This window comes from Perna viridis, chromosome 11 (assembly GCF_037379345.1).
Source record: "Perna viridis isolate PV_CMFRI_1.1 ecotype Kerala chromosome 11, ASM3737934v1, whole genome shotgun sequence".
In the NCBI taxonomy this organism is placed as follows: Eukaryota; Metazoa; Mollusca; class Bivalvia; order Mytilida; family Mytilidae; genus Perna; species Perna viridis.
The window spans coordinates 13,423,836-13,445,498 of NC_142455.1; the positions used below are offsets into that span (position 1 = coordinate 13,423,836).

General features: G+C 31.6%; 1 protein-coding gene across 3 annotated transcripts in view; it reads right to left on the minus strand.

Annotated features, from left to right (window-relative positions):
• Window positions 1–21,663, minus strand: part of LOC148603060 (secretin receptor-like) — a 135,801-nt gene that overhangs the window by 43,850 nt on the left and 70,288 nt on the right. Inside the window, exon 3 of one of the 3 annotated variants that reach the window (XM_088551772.1) lies at window positions 8,205–8,322. In XM_088551772.1, the coding sequence (XP_088407898.1) occupies window positions 8,205–8,322 (118 nt within the window). Of the gene's footprint in view, window positions 1–8,204; window positions 8,323–8,363; window positions 9,568–21,663 lie in introns of those variants that run through there. The other 2 variants (XM_088551774.1, XM_088551773.1) reach the window with 2 other exon arrangements.

The following is a 21,663-nucleotide window of genomic DNA, read 5'->3' on the forward strand; positions in this document are numbered from 1 at the left end:
ATACAGTACTAATCAATATGCCACAGGTTTGCCGAATTTGCCATCACTACAGGAATATAAAGGACTAGGCGATAAGTTACATATATGTTTTTATGAAGATTAAAACTACTCACGACTTCATATTTTTACTGATGTACAATTCGGGAGTAAAAAATATTGACCGTTATTGAGGATTAGAAAATATATTAAAAGTGTGTTTGAAAATGAAATTATTATATAGAGTAATAAGCATTGTTTATTTGCAATTCATTTCAAGAGAAGGGAAACCAAGAAACCGGGTTATCAAAATGAACACACTCAAAGAATAACATCAATATAAGGAAAACTGATACACACCAAGAACATGAAATAACAAAATTTTCTCTATCAAAGAAAGAAAAGTAAATGAACAATCCGGACTTCACTAAAAACTGGAAGCATTGACAAGGCTCACCGTCAGAGTACTATAAATAATGTAACAGAGAGTTATGGTAAATATTGTTCAAAATTCTGATGCTACAACCAGTACATTACAGCAAGACTAAAAAGCGTCAGTGGAGAAAAAAGAAAAAAAAAACGATTCAGAAACTTTAGACCATAAGTACATAGCCTTCATTTTACATACACAATGAAGCGAACAAGAAATATTCAATGTCTGACTGAACTAACAACCGCCATTGGTTTAAAATATCTGAACATTTTTGTTGATTACGCGCGAATTTGCACAAACAATTCCATACATTAAAGCAAAAGTTCCGAGTCTAAATTGTGTTGTTTGTGTCAATAGCGCTAGAGAGGTCGCAATTTACAGACGGTATTGGAAACCAGTTATTTATTTAAATATTGAATTATGTAAACGTTACTTTTGTGATATCTAACGTATAGACAATTATAATAAATATATGCCCCACTGGTAATCAGAAATCCGAGTAAAATTGCCCACGTATTTCTAGACAGAGTTTCATCAGATAATGCCTATTATTACAGATAAAGTAATTAAAACATACTTTCAAAGTAGAATTTCATGAATGAACACAACATGTTAGTGATGTAAAAAAAAACTGTACTTGTAGCACTTTGTCGAAAATATATTCCGTCTATCATAATACACCATTTCCTCGGGGTTACTACTTAAATCGTTATTAAGTACAAAAACTACAGTCAGACAGTGCCAATATTAGAACTGATACTTGATTTATAAAAAAAAAACGAACCGAATACACGATGCTTTTTTTGGTCAATTTCTTATATATTTCAACATAACGATACTGTATTTAGATCTGTATTTTTAAAATAATCATGCACTGATCTCCCACTTATAAACTAAGGAGGTAGACCTAGGGTAAAAGACATTACTCATGAAATCAGTGATATGTTTGTATTATATTCAATTTCACCAAAGCCTCTCAAGCTTTCGTTTGAAACAGAATAAAAGAATCCAAGTTAATTAGATGCTTACATAAGATTGGTGTAAAATGCTGAATACAAACGTTCCAATGATTTCTAAGAGTTTTCCCCTTACCTTATGTCTACCTTCTTAAGTACCAATTTCATCAGCATTTTTATCTCGAAAGTGCAACAATTGAATGACAAACTAAGACTGGTTATGAGGCCTGTAACAGTTTCTGAATCAGAAATAAAAACGAATTTGGTGGGTTTTTAATTAATTAATTACCCTCTGACTGATATTTAAAAAGACTGCTACTTAAACCAACGATCGTTGAATGGGAAAGTACATAATATACGATGCATTTAAATGTTTAAGGAAACTATTTTTAAGACTCAAACAATTGAACAAACACAGCATTCATTTTAGAGGGTCCATGATGAAACTCTTTGTGTAAATCTAACATAGGTTTTTGTCTATGCGGTGGAATCGTTGCAAAAACAGTATTCCGTCGGTTTAATATAAATGGGAAAAATTGTCTTGCTTGTTGAGGATTTTGTTTTATAAATAATTCCAATGGGCTTCGTTAAAAAGTAATTTGACACCACGAAGAGACAAGTCCACACCTTAAATCTCGTTATCAGACACATTGTAACAGATTCGGTAGAACGTGTTAGACCTAAAGCAGTTTAGTTGATCGTTAGTATTTCAGCACGACGTGGATGAAATATGATGTGTAAAACTTATACTTGATACGTATTTACCATTGCGATCTAGCATGCCAAAAGCTAAGTATTTTTTTCTGGTTAAATTAACGACCCAGACTTTGTCTCAGGGCAGAATCAGTTTTGCATACTTATTATTTTATTATTACAAATAATTAGCACAATGCAAACGAATATGCAAAGTAAAATACGGGTAACAGTTACACACTTCTGATAAGTACTAGAAATTAAAGTTATTTGGTATTTATATGTTGTCATCACATTTGGCTTACCCTACCAGTGCTCCTGGTCCATGCTCCCAGTTTTTAGTCCGAGTCCGAGTTGCTCATTTGCTTTTGTTACTTTGTATGTATGATTTTAGTTACTTTATGTTCTTTGTTGTGTATGTCTGTTTTCCGTGTCTGGTCTTTGTCCCTGGATCACATTCTTTTGATTACCGCTATAACCTTGGTTCCATTGATTACTCTATTTAGCAAGCGAACAAAAAAATGAAATAAAATATGATCTATTGAAAAATATGCCAGAATAGTTATTTGCTACAAAAGCAGGCCTGTTTTCCATCAACCAGTACGAACCCCACTTTCACTGTGTTAATTCCGTTTCCTTTGGTGCGTCGTCTGAGACAAACAACTGAATACAAAACCATAAATAAACACGAATCTTTGTTTTAAGTGGAACATACCAAATAATCAAAAGTTATTGTATCAGAAACATCGTTGAAACTTCCGTAAAAAGTTTATTATCTTAGAGAATATAATAAAACACTTGATAGATGTTGCTGGACTCAGTCTAAATTTTGTCGTACATGCTTATATTGCTTTCATGTTTTTAAGATACCTATTAATTATTTAATCAGAGCAAGTTGTATTCAGAAAATAACTATATAAATTGATATATATTTTTCATTTTACAAAGCCCCAATTTTTCTCGTTAGATTTCAGTTCTGAACATATAAAGCCGATATAGGCACAATAACTGTGAAAAAAATTGGGTTACTTATTTCTCTTAAACATTCAATTTTCGTCGATGGAATCGTGATATAACGTCACGCAGTAAACATATCTGTCGCCTACTATTTCTTTTGTCATAGCGTAATGTCGCCATGTATTTGATTATTATTTATAAAAGAGGGTTAATCAGATTTCTGCCTCAAACCTTCTGTTGTGAGCTCTTCATGAATTGAATTTCACTAATAGCATTACTCAGAAAAACATTTCTGATTCCTCATTATTAAAGAAGAGCATTATAATAAGATAGGGGAATGACTGTAAATCAGACATCAAAACCAATTGAACAGAAGCCAGCTGATATGCTCTCTAAATTACTTTGGCTTAAGCTCTCTTTTGTTGTTTTAAAGACGGTGGACTTATAGTCTTCTAATTATTCTCGGCATCAAAGTTTACGGCAGGATTCTTATTGTGATAAATAAAACTGCGTTGTGACATTGTCAAATATAATATACACTTTACTACAATGTTTTTGTATTGTCTAAACGTAAATTCAGTTTAACTATGACATTCAATGGTAGTGACTGCACTTATTTGAAGTTTTAATGTCATAGATTCGTTTCATTATAAGCCAAACCTAGAAGAAAAATGAATACATTTCCAGGAAATTTTTATTCAATTGTAAGCATTAATTAAATTTTGGAAAAGTGAATATCCCGATGAACCAGGAACACAAAGGCCGATGAGAATTTTAAGTATATACTTTATTATATATTATTGTTTTAAGAATGAACTTAATGAATCAAAATACGAATCCGATTATTAAAAAGAACTATAGTTCATACTTCAAACATAGTCAACATTTATCAAAATAAAGGCGTTCTGGAAGTTAACAATATTATAATTTAATATTCTTGTAGAAAAATGTTTTACCCGAAACAAGCTTCAGGATTTAGACATTTCCAGTACATAGCAAAGTAAAACTACGCTACATGTGACGCGACGTATCATATAGTTACCGTTAAACTTATAATCAAAAGCCAAATATAAAAAAAAAGTAAATTGACTTAGGACTTGTTAGTGATATAAGTTGATTTTAAGGTGTTAAAGAAAAACAAGTTGATTTTAATTGTTAGAAACAAAAGAGAAGGACACAAAAACTGATTTGACAACAAAGTAAATAGTTTTGAGAATCAAACAGAAGCAAAAAAAAAAAAAATAGAAGTTTGTAATTGTATTTGAAATAAGGACAGTGTCTTCGCATATTTATTCATTTTGTTTGTTGTTTATACGTGTCTTATTTATACAAGATTTACCAACATAACACACCAAACAAAATGTATCTTGTATGTTTCGATCATTTTCTGATTAAATGTGATAACAACGTAGTAACTTGTGAAATACCTACAATCAATTTATTCATATGCCTTTGATTGACAAGAATAATATTGTGTTGAATCCTATGATTGAAAGAAAAGAGACTCATCATCAGTGTAAACAACCAAAATAGTTTTGTTTCTTATCTAGAAAAAAAAATAATTGTTTTTTTCGTTGGAAGTTATGTTTAATTTGGAACCATTTAAGAAATGGTATACTTCATTTAGGATCTACATTTCGCAATAATGACGTCAATTGACCTCAGAATCGTTCATTTCTTTCGCAAACGACAAGTTAATTGTTAAGTGGATAATGCTAACGCTTTTTCAGATTACTTTTGCATATTAAACATTCAAAGACACTAGAAGTGTTTTGTTTAAAATTCGTGAAAGATATTTAAGGAGGTAGAACTAGAATAAGTGACATAACTCTTGAAATCACTGACATGTTATATATATCATACTGAATTACTCCAAAGCCTTCTAGCTATGCTTTGAAACAGAATGAAAACAGTCCAAGTTACTTTAATGCTTCCATGAGATTGATGTAAAATGCTGAATACAAACGTTCCAAAGACTTGTAGAATTTGTGTCCCTTACACTAGGTCTACTACCTTCAGGTATTAGATACGTAAATAACTAATCCGACTATTTTTCTTATAATTTGTATTTACAATAAACATGGTGAAACACAAACAGAGATCGACAAAAGAATATGTAGCCGATGTTGTTTCAGAGATTATTTAATAAATCAAACTAAATGCAAAGTAGACACATGCATGCATGTCTATTCAACTATTTATTTTGGATTTTTGGAAATTGTACCTTTGAAGTTTAACCTCTTTTGAAAGATCTTTTCTCTTTTACCATTTCCTAATGGTGAGTCCTTAATAGAGGTTGCATTGTATTTCGAGTTTTTTACGATGTGTAATTCCGTCAAGACAATTTTTCGACATTTTATTTCAAACATAAATATTGATTTACAAACAAATTCTTTTTTGATGGAGGACAATTTATATTTTAGATTTAGATTACTTTTACCTATGAATGCTGTCAAATATGTTTCCAAGATAAGAAAGGGAGAAAAATTCATGACGTCCTATGACAACATTCTACAACGTCGATGAGGCGCATTCAATGCCTAATCTGCATAGTCCGTAAATCGTAACTGTGGTTTGAAATTTTTAGATTGGTACGATTAATTGCCTTGTCAAAAAGTAAAAAACTGTAGGCTTTTCAACAATGCATTACATTTTGCAGGATTCTTTTCTGGAGTGTTACTTAAAATGTTGGTTATAAATCGGGGTAAGATCAAAACAATTTGAAATTACAGTTCTGACATTAAATACTAAATTACATGATTGTATAGACATTTTGAAAATTGAAATATGGCACCAAACATTCATGATATGCATAAGAACACCACAATAGTATGGAAGTGTGTATCTTTGAGGGTACCTAAATTAATACAGTCAAGATTGAAACAAATACACAATCAATACTTTCTTCAAATGTTTGTGCTAAAATTAAGAAATTTTGTCAAAAGTGGGTTTTACAAGCTTTCCATCTGTAAGAACCTTTAATATTTACTATAACGAGAATATGTCAAAGAGACAACAACGCCACCGAGATGGAAATATTTGCCGTTTAGAGGTGCTTTACATATTTCTTACTTCAATATAAACCCAAAAACAATTTGGAGAAATCTACCTTATAAAAAGAATTATTTCAATAACCACCAACATGGTACATAAAGATCAGGATTTGAAATACAAAGTAAATCATTCATGTAGCATAGTAGCTGTATAGGGTAAATACCCATTTTATGGTTTATGGGGGTATATTGATTTCGTTTGGAGTAGTTAAAGGCAGGATGGTACATTTGGTTTTGAAGTGATAACAACAAATTGATTAAACTACAATGTTAACAAAAAGAGAAAAAAAATTGTTATTTGATAGGTAAATAAATATTCCGTTATAATAATGCAATCAGTCAAATGAGATGTTTATGCAAAGCTGTTTTATAAGGTTTTAATTAAGACTGAATAGTCTTATGTTGAGCAATAGTCTTCCTGTTTATTTTTCACCATTTGATGAAGATATTTTTTTCTACCTATTTATGTTTGACAAGATTTTTTTTCTGACTGTTGAAATTAATATAAATAATTGATCATATCTAATGTCTACTGCGTGGTTGTTTCTTATTTATTTTGTTCAAATTCTTGCAGTTTTGAAAGCATTTTGTTCTAATTTCTTCCACTGGTGTTTGCCAAATTAGTTTCGACATAGAACATCTTGATTGTTTCACGTAGTAAACCCCGCTTACAAATCATAAATATCAATTAGATGTTCAATTGACGTTTGTTGGTGTTATAAAGATAACATGCTAGATTTAACATGTGAAAAATTACCATACACAATTTGACAGCGTTTAAGTTTTCATGAGAAAAGCTAAATAATGGCGTATCACATTTATCAAATACAATATTTTTGCGTCATTTAAGTAACTGAAATTGCTATGAATAATTATCAATATTATTTTTATTAATAATTTAAATGCACATCGCATCTTACGGGTTGTGTTGCCTTGACATAGATAATGTTTATGTATGTTTCCATAACAATAACATCATATTAACTTTGACATCAGAAAAATACAAAACAAGTCAATTACATGTATGTTATTAATGTCAACATGCTTGATTTTTACATGTGACAGTTAAAACAGTGTTTGATGTTAATGTTAATATATATATATTATGATATTTGTTTTTGTTGTAATACAAAAATAGTGATTAATAATATTAACACATTTCTGTATATATGTTGTCATGTTAAGTACGTTTGTTCAGGTCTCCTTGACACCGACCGTTTAAATAAATATTCCCTAGCGGTTCCCTCCATTTTATATTCCTTTTTTTACAAGACGGGGAGACTAACCACGTGTAATCGAGTGGTTAATTTCTCTTTGATACTTGCCGTTTGAATAAACATCTAGTCAATCGCCTGTTCATACTTAATTAGTGTTCTATAGTTCTAATTTCTGAAACTAGTTTTTCTTCATTAATTTTATTTTCATTAGACTTATTTCTTATCTATTTATTTTTTGTACACAGAAGTAAGCGAACTATATATCTTTAAAACAAATTTGTCATGTTATGTTAATACGTATATTTTTTAAACAAACATGCATTTATTTCTTTTTTAATATTAATATTGTATCTCTTGTAACTGAATTTGAGACGAGAGTAAAACCTGTTTCACGCCCATTAATGAATTTAAACTCTGATTGTTATTACTGCGTGATGAATAATGGAGATTAACGATTTACCAATATGATTTCTGTTAATATATATGATATATCGAGTTAAAAAATATACGTTAGTATGATAATTGGCTATTGTTTAAACGTTAGATCGTTTATCCTATTTAACATTTCCTTTATCGCACTCTCAGGCCTTTATTACGGAGCTAAGCCAATTTCGCAAATCTTGTATTGCACCCATAGGCCAATATCGCATACCCTTTATCGCACACCTAGGCTTATATAATAAACTCTGTATCGCAACCATAGACCTACATCGCCGTATACCTTCATCGAATTCCTTATAGGAATCCACTTGAAGTATAATTTAAATATCTCATATAATGAACATGATTTGTAAAAATTCGATTACAGATGTACCAACCCGAGACCCTTATCTCAGCAAAAGGCCAATTATGATACAGATTTTAACATGTAATACCACTATATATTTTTTTGTTAATCTGGTTGTACACCATATTATACCTTTCAACCCAGACTTCTGATTTTCCATTCTCACGTTGCAAGCCAACTCTTTCTGCGTCAGTATTACATACTGTTCATTTGGGTGATCAATTCCTGCTCCGCTTAGTGTTCCACTGCCCTGAAATATGAACATTAAAAGAATAAACTAAAGTTACTTACTATCATCCTGCCTTGATTGCTCAGCAAGTATCAACCCATAACATTCAAGTTTCTTTTTTACAATAACATCCTTTTGGTCTTCAATAGTGTCAAATGTTTTCTTGTAATCCTTAAAATGAAGCCACTCAATAAGGTCAGTGAAATTGTACACATACATCTTAAAACCTTTAAAAAGTTAATTAGTAGAAATTTGTTGTAAAGATATTTGATTTATCTTCATGATCGTCTTCTTTTAATTTAACTCCTTTTTCACTGTAATAAGTTATATTTTTTCATATCTTCTTTTCATTCACTAAGAATTCTTTGTATCGCGTTGATCGTGTAATACACCGATGCATAGTGATTTCTCCTTTATCTATAAACAAGATTGCTTCACTGATAACTGTTATCCTAACGCACAAATGTTTTCTCAGTATTGTCAACGAGGCGCAATTTATATCAATGAACTAATTATAAACGTCGTCTGAAGATTGCATAATTAAATCAAACAATTCTACAAAGTTTACAATAAAACATAAAGATGTTTTGTCAAATATTAAGATTGTTTTTAATCTGCGCTAAGAACACAATATTTGTCCCTCCCGTTAAGTATTGTAAAATATCTCTCGTTAGTAATTTAACAAGAATGTTAACAGTTAGTGTTTGAACAACATCCGGAGCGAGTCAGTGTCACTTCTAAACTGATCAAGTAATCGCATGTGTTAATTTCTACCATATCATATTAGTTCAATACTTGTTGTAATGATGACATCATAACTTCCCATCGGTCAATCAACAAATATTGTCGATGGGTATTTATGCTCTTTTCCGATAGTTTCTTATGATTGAATGTAATAAACTGATTTAATCCATCTAATGTCAAAATAGAGCTAGGAGCGATTTGTAATCTCATTGACGAATCCACTATATGCACTTTTATGCTCATAAATTCAATCTGACTATTCCATATGCACACTAAAAGTAAGCATAAACACTCATTCACACCACGTTTGTACCCCTTTTTTCATGTAGAAAAACAACATCCAAAATTATATCCTTTCATTAGTAGAAAAGCAAAACAGAAAACAAACGAAAAATAATTATAGCATATGTTCTTTTTATTCTATAGAAAAAAAGGCGTTCAAATTTACATGATTTCATAAATAGGACATGGCAAAATAAATGTCTCTGATTTCACAACCTCGCATAATAAACATCAACTTTGTTTACGTGTTAACTTATTTAATTCTTAAATACTGGGTGTAAAAAAACGACAAGTGATATGCCTCCGTAAGAGCATTAATCATACATAATGAATAGTTTATTGTTGCAATCTATTGCATGATGGTTGAATTTAAAAATATTAAATGTAAGCGGTAATGAAATACGAAACTGTTTTGATGTAAATCATATTTATTTAGAGGTGATTTAAGAGATAGATAAAATTAAGATTTATTTTGTAGGATAACTTATCTTTCTCATGAGTCAATTGATGCAATAGAGAAGGTAATTATGAAGATTCACGTACTTTTCAATCAAATCAATATCATTGAATTGCTCAAATACAAAGGTACCACGAAGGAGATGATACGGGATTTTTGCTCCATTGCCGTGCAAGGTCAATTGCTCAAATACAAAGGTACCACGAAGGAGATGATACGGGATTTTTGCTCCATTGCCGTGCAAGGTCAACTGAAACGTCATCACTTCGCACAATAATTAGTTATAGAACAAAAGAACTAGTACAGATTGGTTGGATTGAAATTTGTTTTTCAAATTAGGTCTTTTTGAGATGTAGTTAAAAAAAACCACTATTTCAGATGTTGAAGGTAGCGGAACAAGATATTTCATATATTTAGATAAGAATACATGTTTTGTTTATTTGAATATGCAAACCATTACCTTAATCCTATGTCCTTTACCATATATCGCATATCCTATATTACTCCTGTACTCAAACCACACTTGAGGTGTAGTTGAAATATATATATATATAATGTCTAAAGGAATCTGCCAACCAGGAAACGTAATGGGTATCGGATCGTCGAGTCATGACGATGCAGCACAAACAAAAAAATTATAGAAGTCGAAAGGATTGTACAAACACACCAATAAGGATGTTAATACAATAATATAAAATATATAATGAGCAAAATTTTTAGTCAACAAATGATACATTTTTAATTGCGCTATTGATAATGACTCCATACTAACATATGTAAATTGTCTAAAAAAGGTCCAGTTTTATTAAAAACAAAATATTTGTCAGACCTCAGAAAAAATTACTTACTTAATCATAAAGGACATACCGTTTAAAAAAACAATATTTTTAACCATAAAAAAATGGAAAAATAATAACGGCATTTATGGTCACGAAGGCTGCTGCATATGTTCTGCCTTCCGTAGGCCCGAGCTGTCGAAATTGGATTTATTGAGAAATATCAATGTCTACAATGTTGTAGACTGCATACTTTCTCATCAGGATTTAATTTTGTTTAATGTTGCGAAACCGATATTTCTTAAATGAAGGAAAAGTCATTCAAAGCCCAAATTAAACACTTCAAATAATTCCTACTTATCGGTTAATGACTGTTTAACCTGGCAGCTCAATGCAAAACATTTTCACCAACACGAACTAGCATCTCACTACATGTAAAAAACGAAGAACAAGTCATACGACAAAATAGAACACTTGAACGACAAATCAAACCGAAAGTTTAAATATCTAAGAAAATATGTTTGTCTTGTTTTACAAATGTATTTGAACGAAAACACGAACATTAATGGGGACAGTGGTGACGTACGAGGAAATAGTATGCAAATCATTTTAATGGTTTGTAAATCACCCTTGTATGTTATGTAATCTTGTGGAAAATTGATTTACACGTTTAATTACTCGTAATGTGATTTTATAACACGAAAATAATTTGGTCTCTTAACTAACAGACTTTTCAGCTTGAAATTATTCAACTTATCTCCTAAACTTTGTAAGAAAAAATCCCACCATTGCCCTAGTCATGTAATAACTAGTTAAATGCTGACTTTTTTTTATCGAAAAATGACACTCGTTTTAAAATGTAAAATCCAGGATTAAAATACGTGAATCAAATTTCTATTAGCAAATTGTATTCAAAACTCTGGCCGAAATCAACAGAATGTAATCCAGGGACGAAGACAAGACATGAGAAACATGCACACACAACAAAAAACATAAAATAACAAAAAAATATAAATATATAAATGGGAAACTCGGACCTCCAAAAATTGGAGCATGCAAAAAACTCCATATACGTTATGCAAAACTTCATATCAAATACTTTCTAAACTCAGATTTTTTGGTCGACTAACAAAGAAAATTGATGAGAACAGAACAAATCGGATCATGTAATCCTATCGTTCACAAACATTTGTTGGAGCTCGGTAGTATAGTTTAATGAAGGATCAAACCCTTGCTATACAAATAGATAAATAAAAAAAACTTCCTTTTAAAGTGACATGTCTATTACAAATTTTTTTTTACAGGAAGGAACACAGAATGACAGAGAACACACAGGAATTAATTAAAAAAAACAATAACAATCTAGACAGAAACTGATAATTGATATTTAGTTACATTAATATGTGTTACCGTCATTTCTATCGCATATAAAGCCATTTGTAGATTTGGGATTTGGAGAAACTTACAAATCCTAACGACGTAAAAGAGACGCTTATACAATGTACACCTAATCAGCCAGACACTTACTTTCTTATAAAAAACTGAGGTTAAAGAATTTAAGTTGTCATTACTTCATTAACTGAACATTAAACAATCTATGTTTTTTCATTGGCATTCTGTAAGCTTAATTGCAACAGCCGCGTAATTATTCTATCACTTTGATTGTTTGTGTTTAAAACTTCCTACATTAATAAATTCATAACATTCCGGGGATAAGATAATAAAAAATGTGTGTTGTAATATGACAAGAATAGTAAAACAATTATAAAGCAGGCGCAAAATAAACTAAGCCTGCCATAATGGCTCAATATTTTTTCTGTCGGAAGTGATGTATGCAGATAGTAGCATCTGATTGAATTTTTAGCGAAGACCCACATCGTATGTGATACACATGTAGGAAGTCTTACATATTCCAGTTAGTCGACACCTCAGCAATATAACAAAATAAGTTACGATGCAGTATCAATAAACGAAATTGTTATTTAATAGCACATATAGCGCCGTTTCACATAGGCAAATCCTAAAATCACATTCAAGGAGAAAACTTTGCTATTGTGCAAGTCATAACTATCAAAAGTAATCTGGCAAATGTTACAAAAAAATAAATTGAAAGAAATCAATTTTCTTTTTTGTTTTAATTAATCGCGTGCATTTAATATTAAGGAATTTAAAATTCCCGCGCCAGTGTGCGTGGTCAACATAGTCGTGATGTCATTAAGAAAATGATATTTTATTAAAATTGCTGACAGAATATTTTTTCTTGTTCCTTATCATTTCGAGACAGAGTACACAGAAGAATAGATTGAAGCACTAAGTGAAAGAGAATTGTCGGAAAATAGCGACTGGAGGACTATTTCTGTCATGTATGCAACGAAAAGTTTTCTTCCGAAGAGTTCGTGTTGTTTGTTTTATACCGGTCAAAAATCTGTTCGAACATTTCCTTATCTATTTGTGCAATTAAAAGCTTGACAAGCGGGAAATAAGAAAAACAAAAACCTTGAAGTAGTTAAAAAAATCAATAAATCTGATAATAATCAGTTCATTGATTTCGTCAGGAGGACGACTTTTGTGTGATAGCTTTCTACGTTTTTTTACAGTCTTGAGCATTTGGCGAAAATGCACTTTGCATAAAAGTTTTTATTTTGTGTTTATATGGTTATATTTTTCAAATGAACCAAAGTTAATGCAAAGGTGGTCTTTTCCTTTGACGCAGAATATTGCAGGTAGGATCATTTTCTGTGGAATCATAATACAATTTAGTGCGCTTTTATATTCATTGAAATTTTATCCATAATAAAACAAATTTGTTAAATTTCGTAGTATCTGAACCTTGGTACACGAACATTTTTCTCCTTAGGCGAAAATTCAATATTATATATTTTTACCATAAAAATCTAAATCCGGATATGTTTGAATGATATATACCGAAAAAAAAAAACATAAGACGGAAAACTATAAAGTAAAGTTCTAATTAAGTGTTAGTGTCTGTAAGAAACATGTTAATGGAAGGCCCACCATTTAAAACCTTAATTTGACTAATTCCACTATCAGAATCAAGAAAAAAGACACGATTTTCCATAACACTTTTTCTTCAAATGCATATTTCAGGGGCATGTAACTCTCTCAAAATATTTCCACCCGTGCAGGTCCGGATATTAACAGAATAGGCCTGCAGCAGCGCTAAGCTTGTCGTAAAAGGCGACTAAATAGTGCTTAGAAACCTGGCCGGGGGCTAGGTGCTCTGCCCACAGAGCAACTGGGATGTGTGCCCCAGTTGGTGGAATGGGGTACCCCTGGCGTGTTACATGCTGGGGTTGTCAAGCTACAATACGGAAAACTTGACCGCAAACCATAGTGGTGCACAGTGTTCAGAAAGATGCCACGTTCCTCGCACGTTAAAGAACCCTGTTGTGGTATTCGATAGGAGTAGGAACCTTTGCCCTCTGCCTCAGGAGGCTAAATTGTCCGACACTGCCCATCCCTCCCTTTTATCTTGTGGCAATCAAAATTTGTCGACCCTATTATCCTTGTGCCCCATCCTTTTTTCTTCATTTCATCATTTCATGTTCATTTTGTCATCCATTTTATTTTCATTGTCTGAACATAGCTGAAATATTGCTGCTCGGACGTTAAAACAATCAATCAAAATATTTCCTTTTTCTAAGATTCTATTAAAAAAATCTGAGTACATCTAGCGATGCAGAGATCAAACAATGGTCTTTTGGATAAATGAATGAATCTTGGAAGTAAATTGTATTGTCTTCGAAATGCATGTTTCTTATTTTCCCAATTTTGCCTCATTTTTACAAAACCTTTTACTTAATCCAATAATTACCATATGCATTGAGATTAAGAAGGGAAACAGCGATGTGATGTTAACACTACTTAACAAAAAACCTAACCCAAGCATATTGCATACACTATTAAAGTTGAAATTCGTTTCATTTTCAGAGCTAATTTACTTGTTCAATTTATTCATATATTACTAGGTGTGCATCTGTATCATGGCGACCTGAGTTCTCGCTCATAAAGATCAGACCATGTTACATTTTCGTGATAATTACTTAGCACTGAGAGATGACATGTGTAATTATATTTCTGACAAGTTTATTGCATACCGAAATCATGTAAACGTGTCTTTAATGCGATTTTTTTTATAAGAAAACGGTTAATTGATGTTTTACCGTATTTACGGACAAATGTTATATTTAGTAACCCTGGCCTTTAGCCTATATTGGCGGGGTCAAATGCCGTGACTGGAAAGAACATTGTCTAAAAATATATAACAAATATAACTTTTCTTTTTTATTTCAAAAGTGGTTTCTGCCGATAACCAACAGCAAGTGATTTTTTGCTTCTGTCGCAATACAAGAATATTATTTGAACACCGATGGAAGTTTATGATTCATGGTTTAGGTACTATCCCAGACTGACAGTAAGTAAAATACCTCACCCCAAAACAAGCAAAGCAAAGCCAAATCAAAATAGAAACAGTGAAAAAAAATAAAACATATCGAAATAACAGAAAGATTGAGTAACTGGACGATCTTGACCCCACTTTGAAATTAAATTATACAGATAGTACTAACGTGAGTCTATAGTTAGGGCATCGGATATTTTACATGAGGTTTGAAAAAAAACTATTATTTTAACTCATGTAAAGCAGCGGAACGAGGGAAAAATTATAATTCATTTCAGACAAATGTAAGTACCTATTCAAAAGTTCTAACAGCGTTGGGAATTGTTCAGACCCTGCTATGCTTACATTATATTCCCTGTATCAATTTGATCGGATGGAGCAGCGTAGCGAATATAGTCGTCAGATTCTGAGACGTTTGTATAATATTGATTTGTTGTGACATGTATCATTAATTTGATCCTCTGTCCTACATAATAACACTTAAATGAGCTGTCCCGTACTACTATACATCGTGTACTTATTTACAGCCCTAAATTAATCCAACGAGGAGGAATGATCCGGCCAGCGAAAGCTATATTTTTATATAGCCCAGCTGGCCGAGAGGTCTAGGGCGCTGTACTTTGTGCAGGCGGTATTGCCATATATGTCACAGCGGTACGAGTTCGAGTCTCGCGGAGGGAACGACCAAAAATTTGAGCAAATTTGACAGTTCTAACATCGTTGAGAATTTCTCAGCCCCATATATATATATATACATGTATAGATAGATAAATAAGTAGCCTGGAAAATCCTTTTTTTCAATCGTCATTGTGATGTTACGGAACAAATTAAAAATTGCCTGTGATGTTGCAAAAAAACCCTTTTCTTAGTTAATCCATAAAAGAATGAAGGCAAGAAAGTGTGATTTTGTCTTACAGTGGCTCTCAACTTAACCATGTACCATTACAGATGAAGGTTTCCTCTGTGTCCTATTATTTCCTTCCTAAGTTGGTCATTTCACTTATGTCAATCTACTTTAAAAACACAAACAATATATTTATTTCAACCGTTGTCATGCAAGATATTCAAATACTACTGGTTCGAAAATTTCATGATTCAGATCGAAGAAATTCCAAATTGACGACTGGATATTAAGGTGAAAAATACTTCTAGTATAATTTGTTTTACAACAGTTCACCCAAAGTAACATGGATAGTTTTAAGAATGCCATCTAACATGCCAGTAATTGCTGTTTGAGACAGTTGGGGAATATGCCAAATTTTAATGAACATATTAAATTATATATCAATCAATTTTGTTAGTTTAAATTAAGAATATACAAAACAGTTTGAAGGTATTTGATTGATAGTCTTTAAGTGTAAGAATAGAGCAGATGTTGAAACATGGTCAGATAAAACATACTAAGCTTAAGGATTATTTTTACTATTTGAACCTCGTGGTCCAGTGGTAGTGTGCTCGCTTTGAAAGCGCAAGATTGCAGGTACGATGCTCGGCCGAGGCAAACCAAAAAGCTTTCAAATTGTAGTCGGATTAAATTCTCAGTATACACTGAGTAGCTGTACATTAAATATTATATAATACGAATTGAAAAATGAGGATTATAGTGTAAAATTATTTATAAATTTGCCGCATATTTTTCAGTAATTTTTTCATAATATAATTCATCAAAACTTTGACTGCAAATAACTTATAAACCGTTGTTTTGCTGACATGTCTATTGTTGAAAACACTGGTTTATCGTCAAGATTGTTTGTACAATCACGCGTGAATCCTTAGTTGTTCATTTTTACATTGATCTTTTGTGGATCTCTTCTTCACTGTCTCCATTTTCCTTTAAGTACTTCTCCGTCTAAGAATCCGATATATATATAAGGTGTGGCACATGAATCTACAATTTCAGGTGAATATTGAGGAGGGATTTGAAGGAAGCGTCAATTTGATATTTTGAACGAAACCGGGTTCAGAATAACATGTATTGACTCAGTTCCGTCCAGTAATTACAGATGAAATAAATTGTTGTACTTTTATCTAAAGCAGTTCAATGAAATACTTTCTTCTCTAATTTCGATATGTAATCAATACAATTATAAGTAAGGCATTTACAGAAATAAATCTGAATTTTACCGTCAATTTCCCCAGAACTGATTTCTTTCAGGAAATAATCAGATTCAATATAGTTTCCTTTTCTCTGTATCAGACAATTAGACAATAATTCTTTTCTAGACACAAAATTAATCACTGTAAAATTTTATCCTGATAAAGTGGTGCATCTCAATTTTATCAGAATGAAAGTTTTAGCTTTAAGAAATGTTCTAATTAAGTCCATAGAATATTTCAATTTACTTAATGTACCCATTTTGTCCTTCGGGTCATTTGATTCATAAGTGAGGTTTGTGACCGTCAGTGGTAGTTACTATTGAATGAGTAAGTTGTTTCTTTTCTTTTCGTAAGACGTAAGACAATAATAAGATAATAAAAAAAATCCTGATACAGTAAATCTGAAATAGCCGTTTACTTTTACTTTATTTTAGAAATATTTGAAGTGAGGTTGGAGTAAAAAATTTAACGTAATTCAATATTTGTTCTCCTTTTAAACTAAGGGAATGTCTCAAAGTTTATTAATGAAAGTTGATCGTTTTATGGCTTACAGTGGTAAGAATAAGTAGGTTGCATTTTCTTTTCTTATTTGTAAGAGTAAAGACAATATTGAAATGATAACTAAAAATCCTGACATAGTTAATCTGAAATAGCAGTTTAATTTTACTATATTTTAAAACATTTTTGGTGAGCCTGAAATATAAAATTTTAGGCAATTAAATAATTTTCTACTATTACGAAACGCAATGTTTATACAGTTTGACTGAAGTTTGATCGCTTTTTGACAATCATATCATTGTCAAATGTAACGGCTTACTATGTGTAAAGGAAGTGTATTCAAGAGAACCAAGATTCTAGCAGAAAAACAAGAATGTAGTCCATGGACAAACACCAGACATGGAAAACACGCACAACAAAAAATAAAATACCACTAAGCTAATCGTAGACCTGCCGTGAAAAACTATTAATAAGACTTTCATTTGATTTGTCGATTATGACTTCTTGTGCCTCTTTTAAGTACATCCGTAGAGGTAACTCCAGTGGAATACGGATTGTTTCACTACATTTGAGGTTTAACTGCTTTTCTACATTTTTACATGCTCAAAATTGCTTCTAATACAATTATTTTGTTAGCAAACACAACATGTCTCCTAAACTTGAACTGTAAGACGGCTTCAATTAAGGAGATTTTTTGCACTTCACACAATAGCGAAAAGCTTTATTATAAAGAGTAATCAAGGGAATCAAGGTTATAGCGGTAATCAAAAGAACGTAATCCAGGGACAAAGACCAGACATGGAAAACAGTTGTACACACAATAAAGAACACAAAGCAACTAAAATCATACATACAAAGTAACAAAAGTAAATGAGCAACTCGGACTCCACTAAAAACTGGGAGCATGGACCAGGTGCACCGGTAGGGTAAGCGTCCTCTGCTTTTCTAGAAACACCCACCGAGTTGCTCATAAATAGTCAAGTCCGGGGTAGACAAACGAGGAAAGGAAAACTATAACTATAACTATTATAAAATACATATTTCACAAGTAAAAGATATGTAATAACTACACTTCTATGAAGCATAAAGATGGAATTTTAAGAACAATACGAAACCCGTCATCGTGTCTAGCGAGTTTGGTCACGTAGTATCTGTAATTGCAAACTTCAGGGATTCAGGCTACATTTCATATGGTTTACAATGTCTTTAGTCGTAAGCTCTTTGGGAAAGTTGCAATTAGGAGTTATATTATATGTACATCAAACGATATGACGATATATATTTTGATATATTATACATAAAAAAAACATATATTTACTAATTTAAGGTGCCTCCCCTTTTGGCAAAATTTCAATTTGAAATGTTACTTATGGAATCCCCTGAACAAAGGAGAACAACTTGTGTACGAATATATTCTTGATTTGCTAAGCTATCTTGGAACGTATTTCCTAATCTTATAATAACATCGGATTGTTTTCTTTTCAAAGCATAAGTCATTTTGACATGAATATGTACTTAAAGTTCTTTTCCTATATTTTAAACGTTCTCTGAACGTTAAACAATAATGCTCTATATTTTTGATACGATTTTCTAAAATTGTTTTTAATTGAACAAAAAAGAGATCATCAACATACTTTTACCTTTATAATCGACCAAGAGAAAATATTTATCCAAACTTGCGAAGAACAAAGGTATTTCCTATGCAATTATGAAAACTGTGAAAGTGTTTACTTTATATAATAGCCACAGGTCATTAGTAGGATCAATTAAATAGGCAAACATTGTACTAAAATGCTGTTTTAACGATTTGTTTTTACATTTTTAATATCCATGGCCATACGTTTTATTACGCAATGTACCATCACTGATATTCCATAACCCTCCCCTTCCATGATCCGACTTTCTCATAGTGAACAATTTCTTTTGAATGAATGTTGTTTTCACTTTAAATTGAATCATATTTGAATTATATTTTCGTATTATTGCAGTATCATAGGTTCATTTAAGAATAAAAATCCACTGAAGTTAAAATAATGCACCTTTGTTACATTATTAAATTGCTGAAGATTTGTTTTTAAAGACTTCTTTCAACATGCAATCAAAGTGTTTTTCATGACTTAGTAAGACATCTATATATCTATGAAAGCAATGGGATGCTTTTTCATATTATCACACGTAAACAACTTTTTTTTATATTAGGGAGGTAGACCTATTGTAATGGACACAACTCTTACAAATCATTAGAACGTTTGTATTCAGCATTTTACATCAATCTCATGTAAGCATCACAGTAAACAATCTGTTTCAAATGAAACCTTGATGGGCTTTGGTGAAATGAATATGGTACAAACATATCACTGATTACAAGATTTATGTCCCTTACCCTAGGTCTACCTCCTTAAATCATACAATGTATGTTGAGAATATTACTTGTTAGAAGCTGAATATTCTTATGCATTTAAACTTCATTCACAAAGGCAAATATAAATGTATCATCGAACACGGCCATGTAAATCCATGATATAAAGACCCAGCAAATTTGTACTAACCAATTTTCTTTATTTAATGTTCAATAAATACATTAATATGAGTTCTTCTATATTCTTCATCATTGACCAGCTCTGTCCTCCCCATTACTCCTACTAGGATTATGTATTAATCCTATTGACACGAAATAGATGAGAAAAGGGACAATCATATTCCATTGCTGACGAACATATGAGGTAAAAAGTTCAACTCACAATAAAAGGATTATATCTAGATTATATTGTGATAAATGATAATTCTTAATTAGGAGTAGAATATAGAGTAACACTAGGTAATGATCAGCCAGGCGATAAAATCCAGCAATAATGGCAGGATTCATTCATGTTAACGGCCTTTTGTTATTGCCTTTAGTGTCCTTCAACTACATAAAAGGCCTCCCTAAGTTAACTTAATGGTTATCATAGCATTTTGCACGAAGGGGAATTTCTTTTATTATGAAATTGTCCCAAAAGTTATGAAGGTGTCTACAGAGACTGATAAGGGGGAAACGATTCACTGCATGTACCGAAATCGCGGTATTTTTTGGGACGATTCGGTTCACGGTACGTCGTGGCCGCTTACGATAGTAACGATACGATGCTATTTCTTAAAGAAATTTAATGGTATTAATGTTGTAGCTAGCATTTTTAATGAACCAGAGAAAACAATAAAATGTTGCTTAAATGTTTTTAAATGAAATGAGGGATAAAAGCCTTAATTTTTATTTCCTGTCCTGCATAAGAGGCTATGTTTTGTAAAACATGGCGGCGTTCATGAAGGAAATGCGTCTCTCAAAATGTATCCAATATCGCGATATGTATCGTTTGAGAAAAATATGTGTCGTAACGCCCCTACAGAGACATAAAGAAAGTTGTGATGGAAGTGTTTGTTACGTTTCTATTTTATTGCGTGGTTATAGAAAAGAGGTAATAATAAACACACACTCGGAAAGGGCCGAGAAAATGATAAAGAAGCATATAATGAAATTAAAAATTGTTACATAAAAGATATATTTCACTCCCGTTGATGAGATCCTCGCCTCCTCATATACATTTTAGTGCTGATCTGTGCAGGGTTGCTTTTCGTTCCCGTTCGATTATTATGAAATGGACAAATACTGAGCAGAATTTATTTCCCAACCTACAATACTACGAAATAGAGATTCAGATCAAAATATTTAGGATTTAAAATATTTACGTGTATTCAAAGATAGCAAATATTACAATAAAATTTGAATATATTTTATTAGTAATACTTATAAGGTATTCTAGGTTGCGGTTTGAACTCCCTTTAAACCCAATCCTTAATTATTCAAGTCGATAAACGTTTACATAATGTGAAGTTTATGTTTTCCATTTCCGACTTCGAAGTCCATATATAGTTTCCTCTTTCAGTCATTCGAAATAAACGAAACCTTTAATGAGAGATAATAATGATCTTTTTTCTTTGGGTTTCGGTGCCTTAAAGTAATAAGAGAAATTCAATGGATTTTTAAAATTTCAAATTAGGAAAATGTGCTAATAGAACGATCAATTTTACATTTATTACACTATTTTACTGAT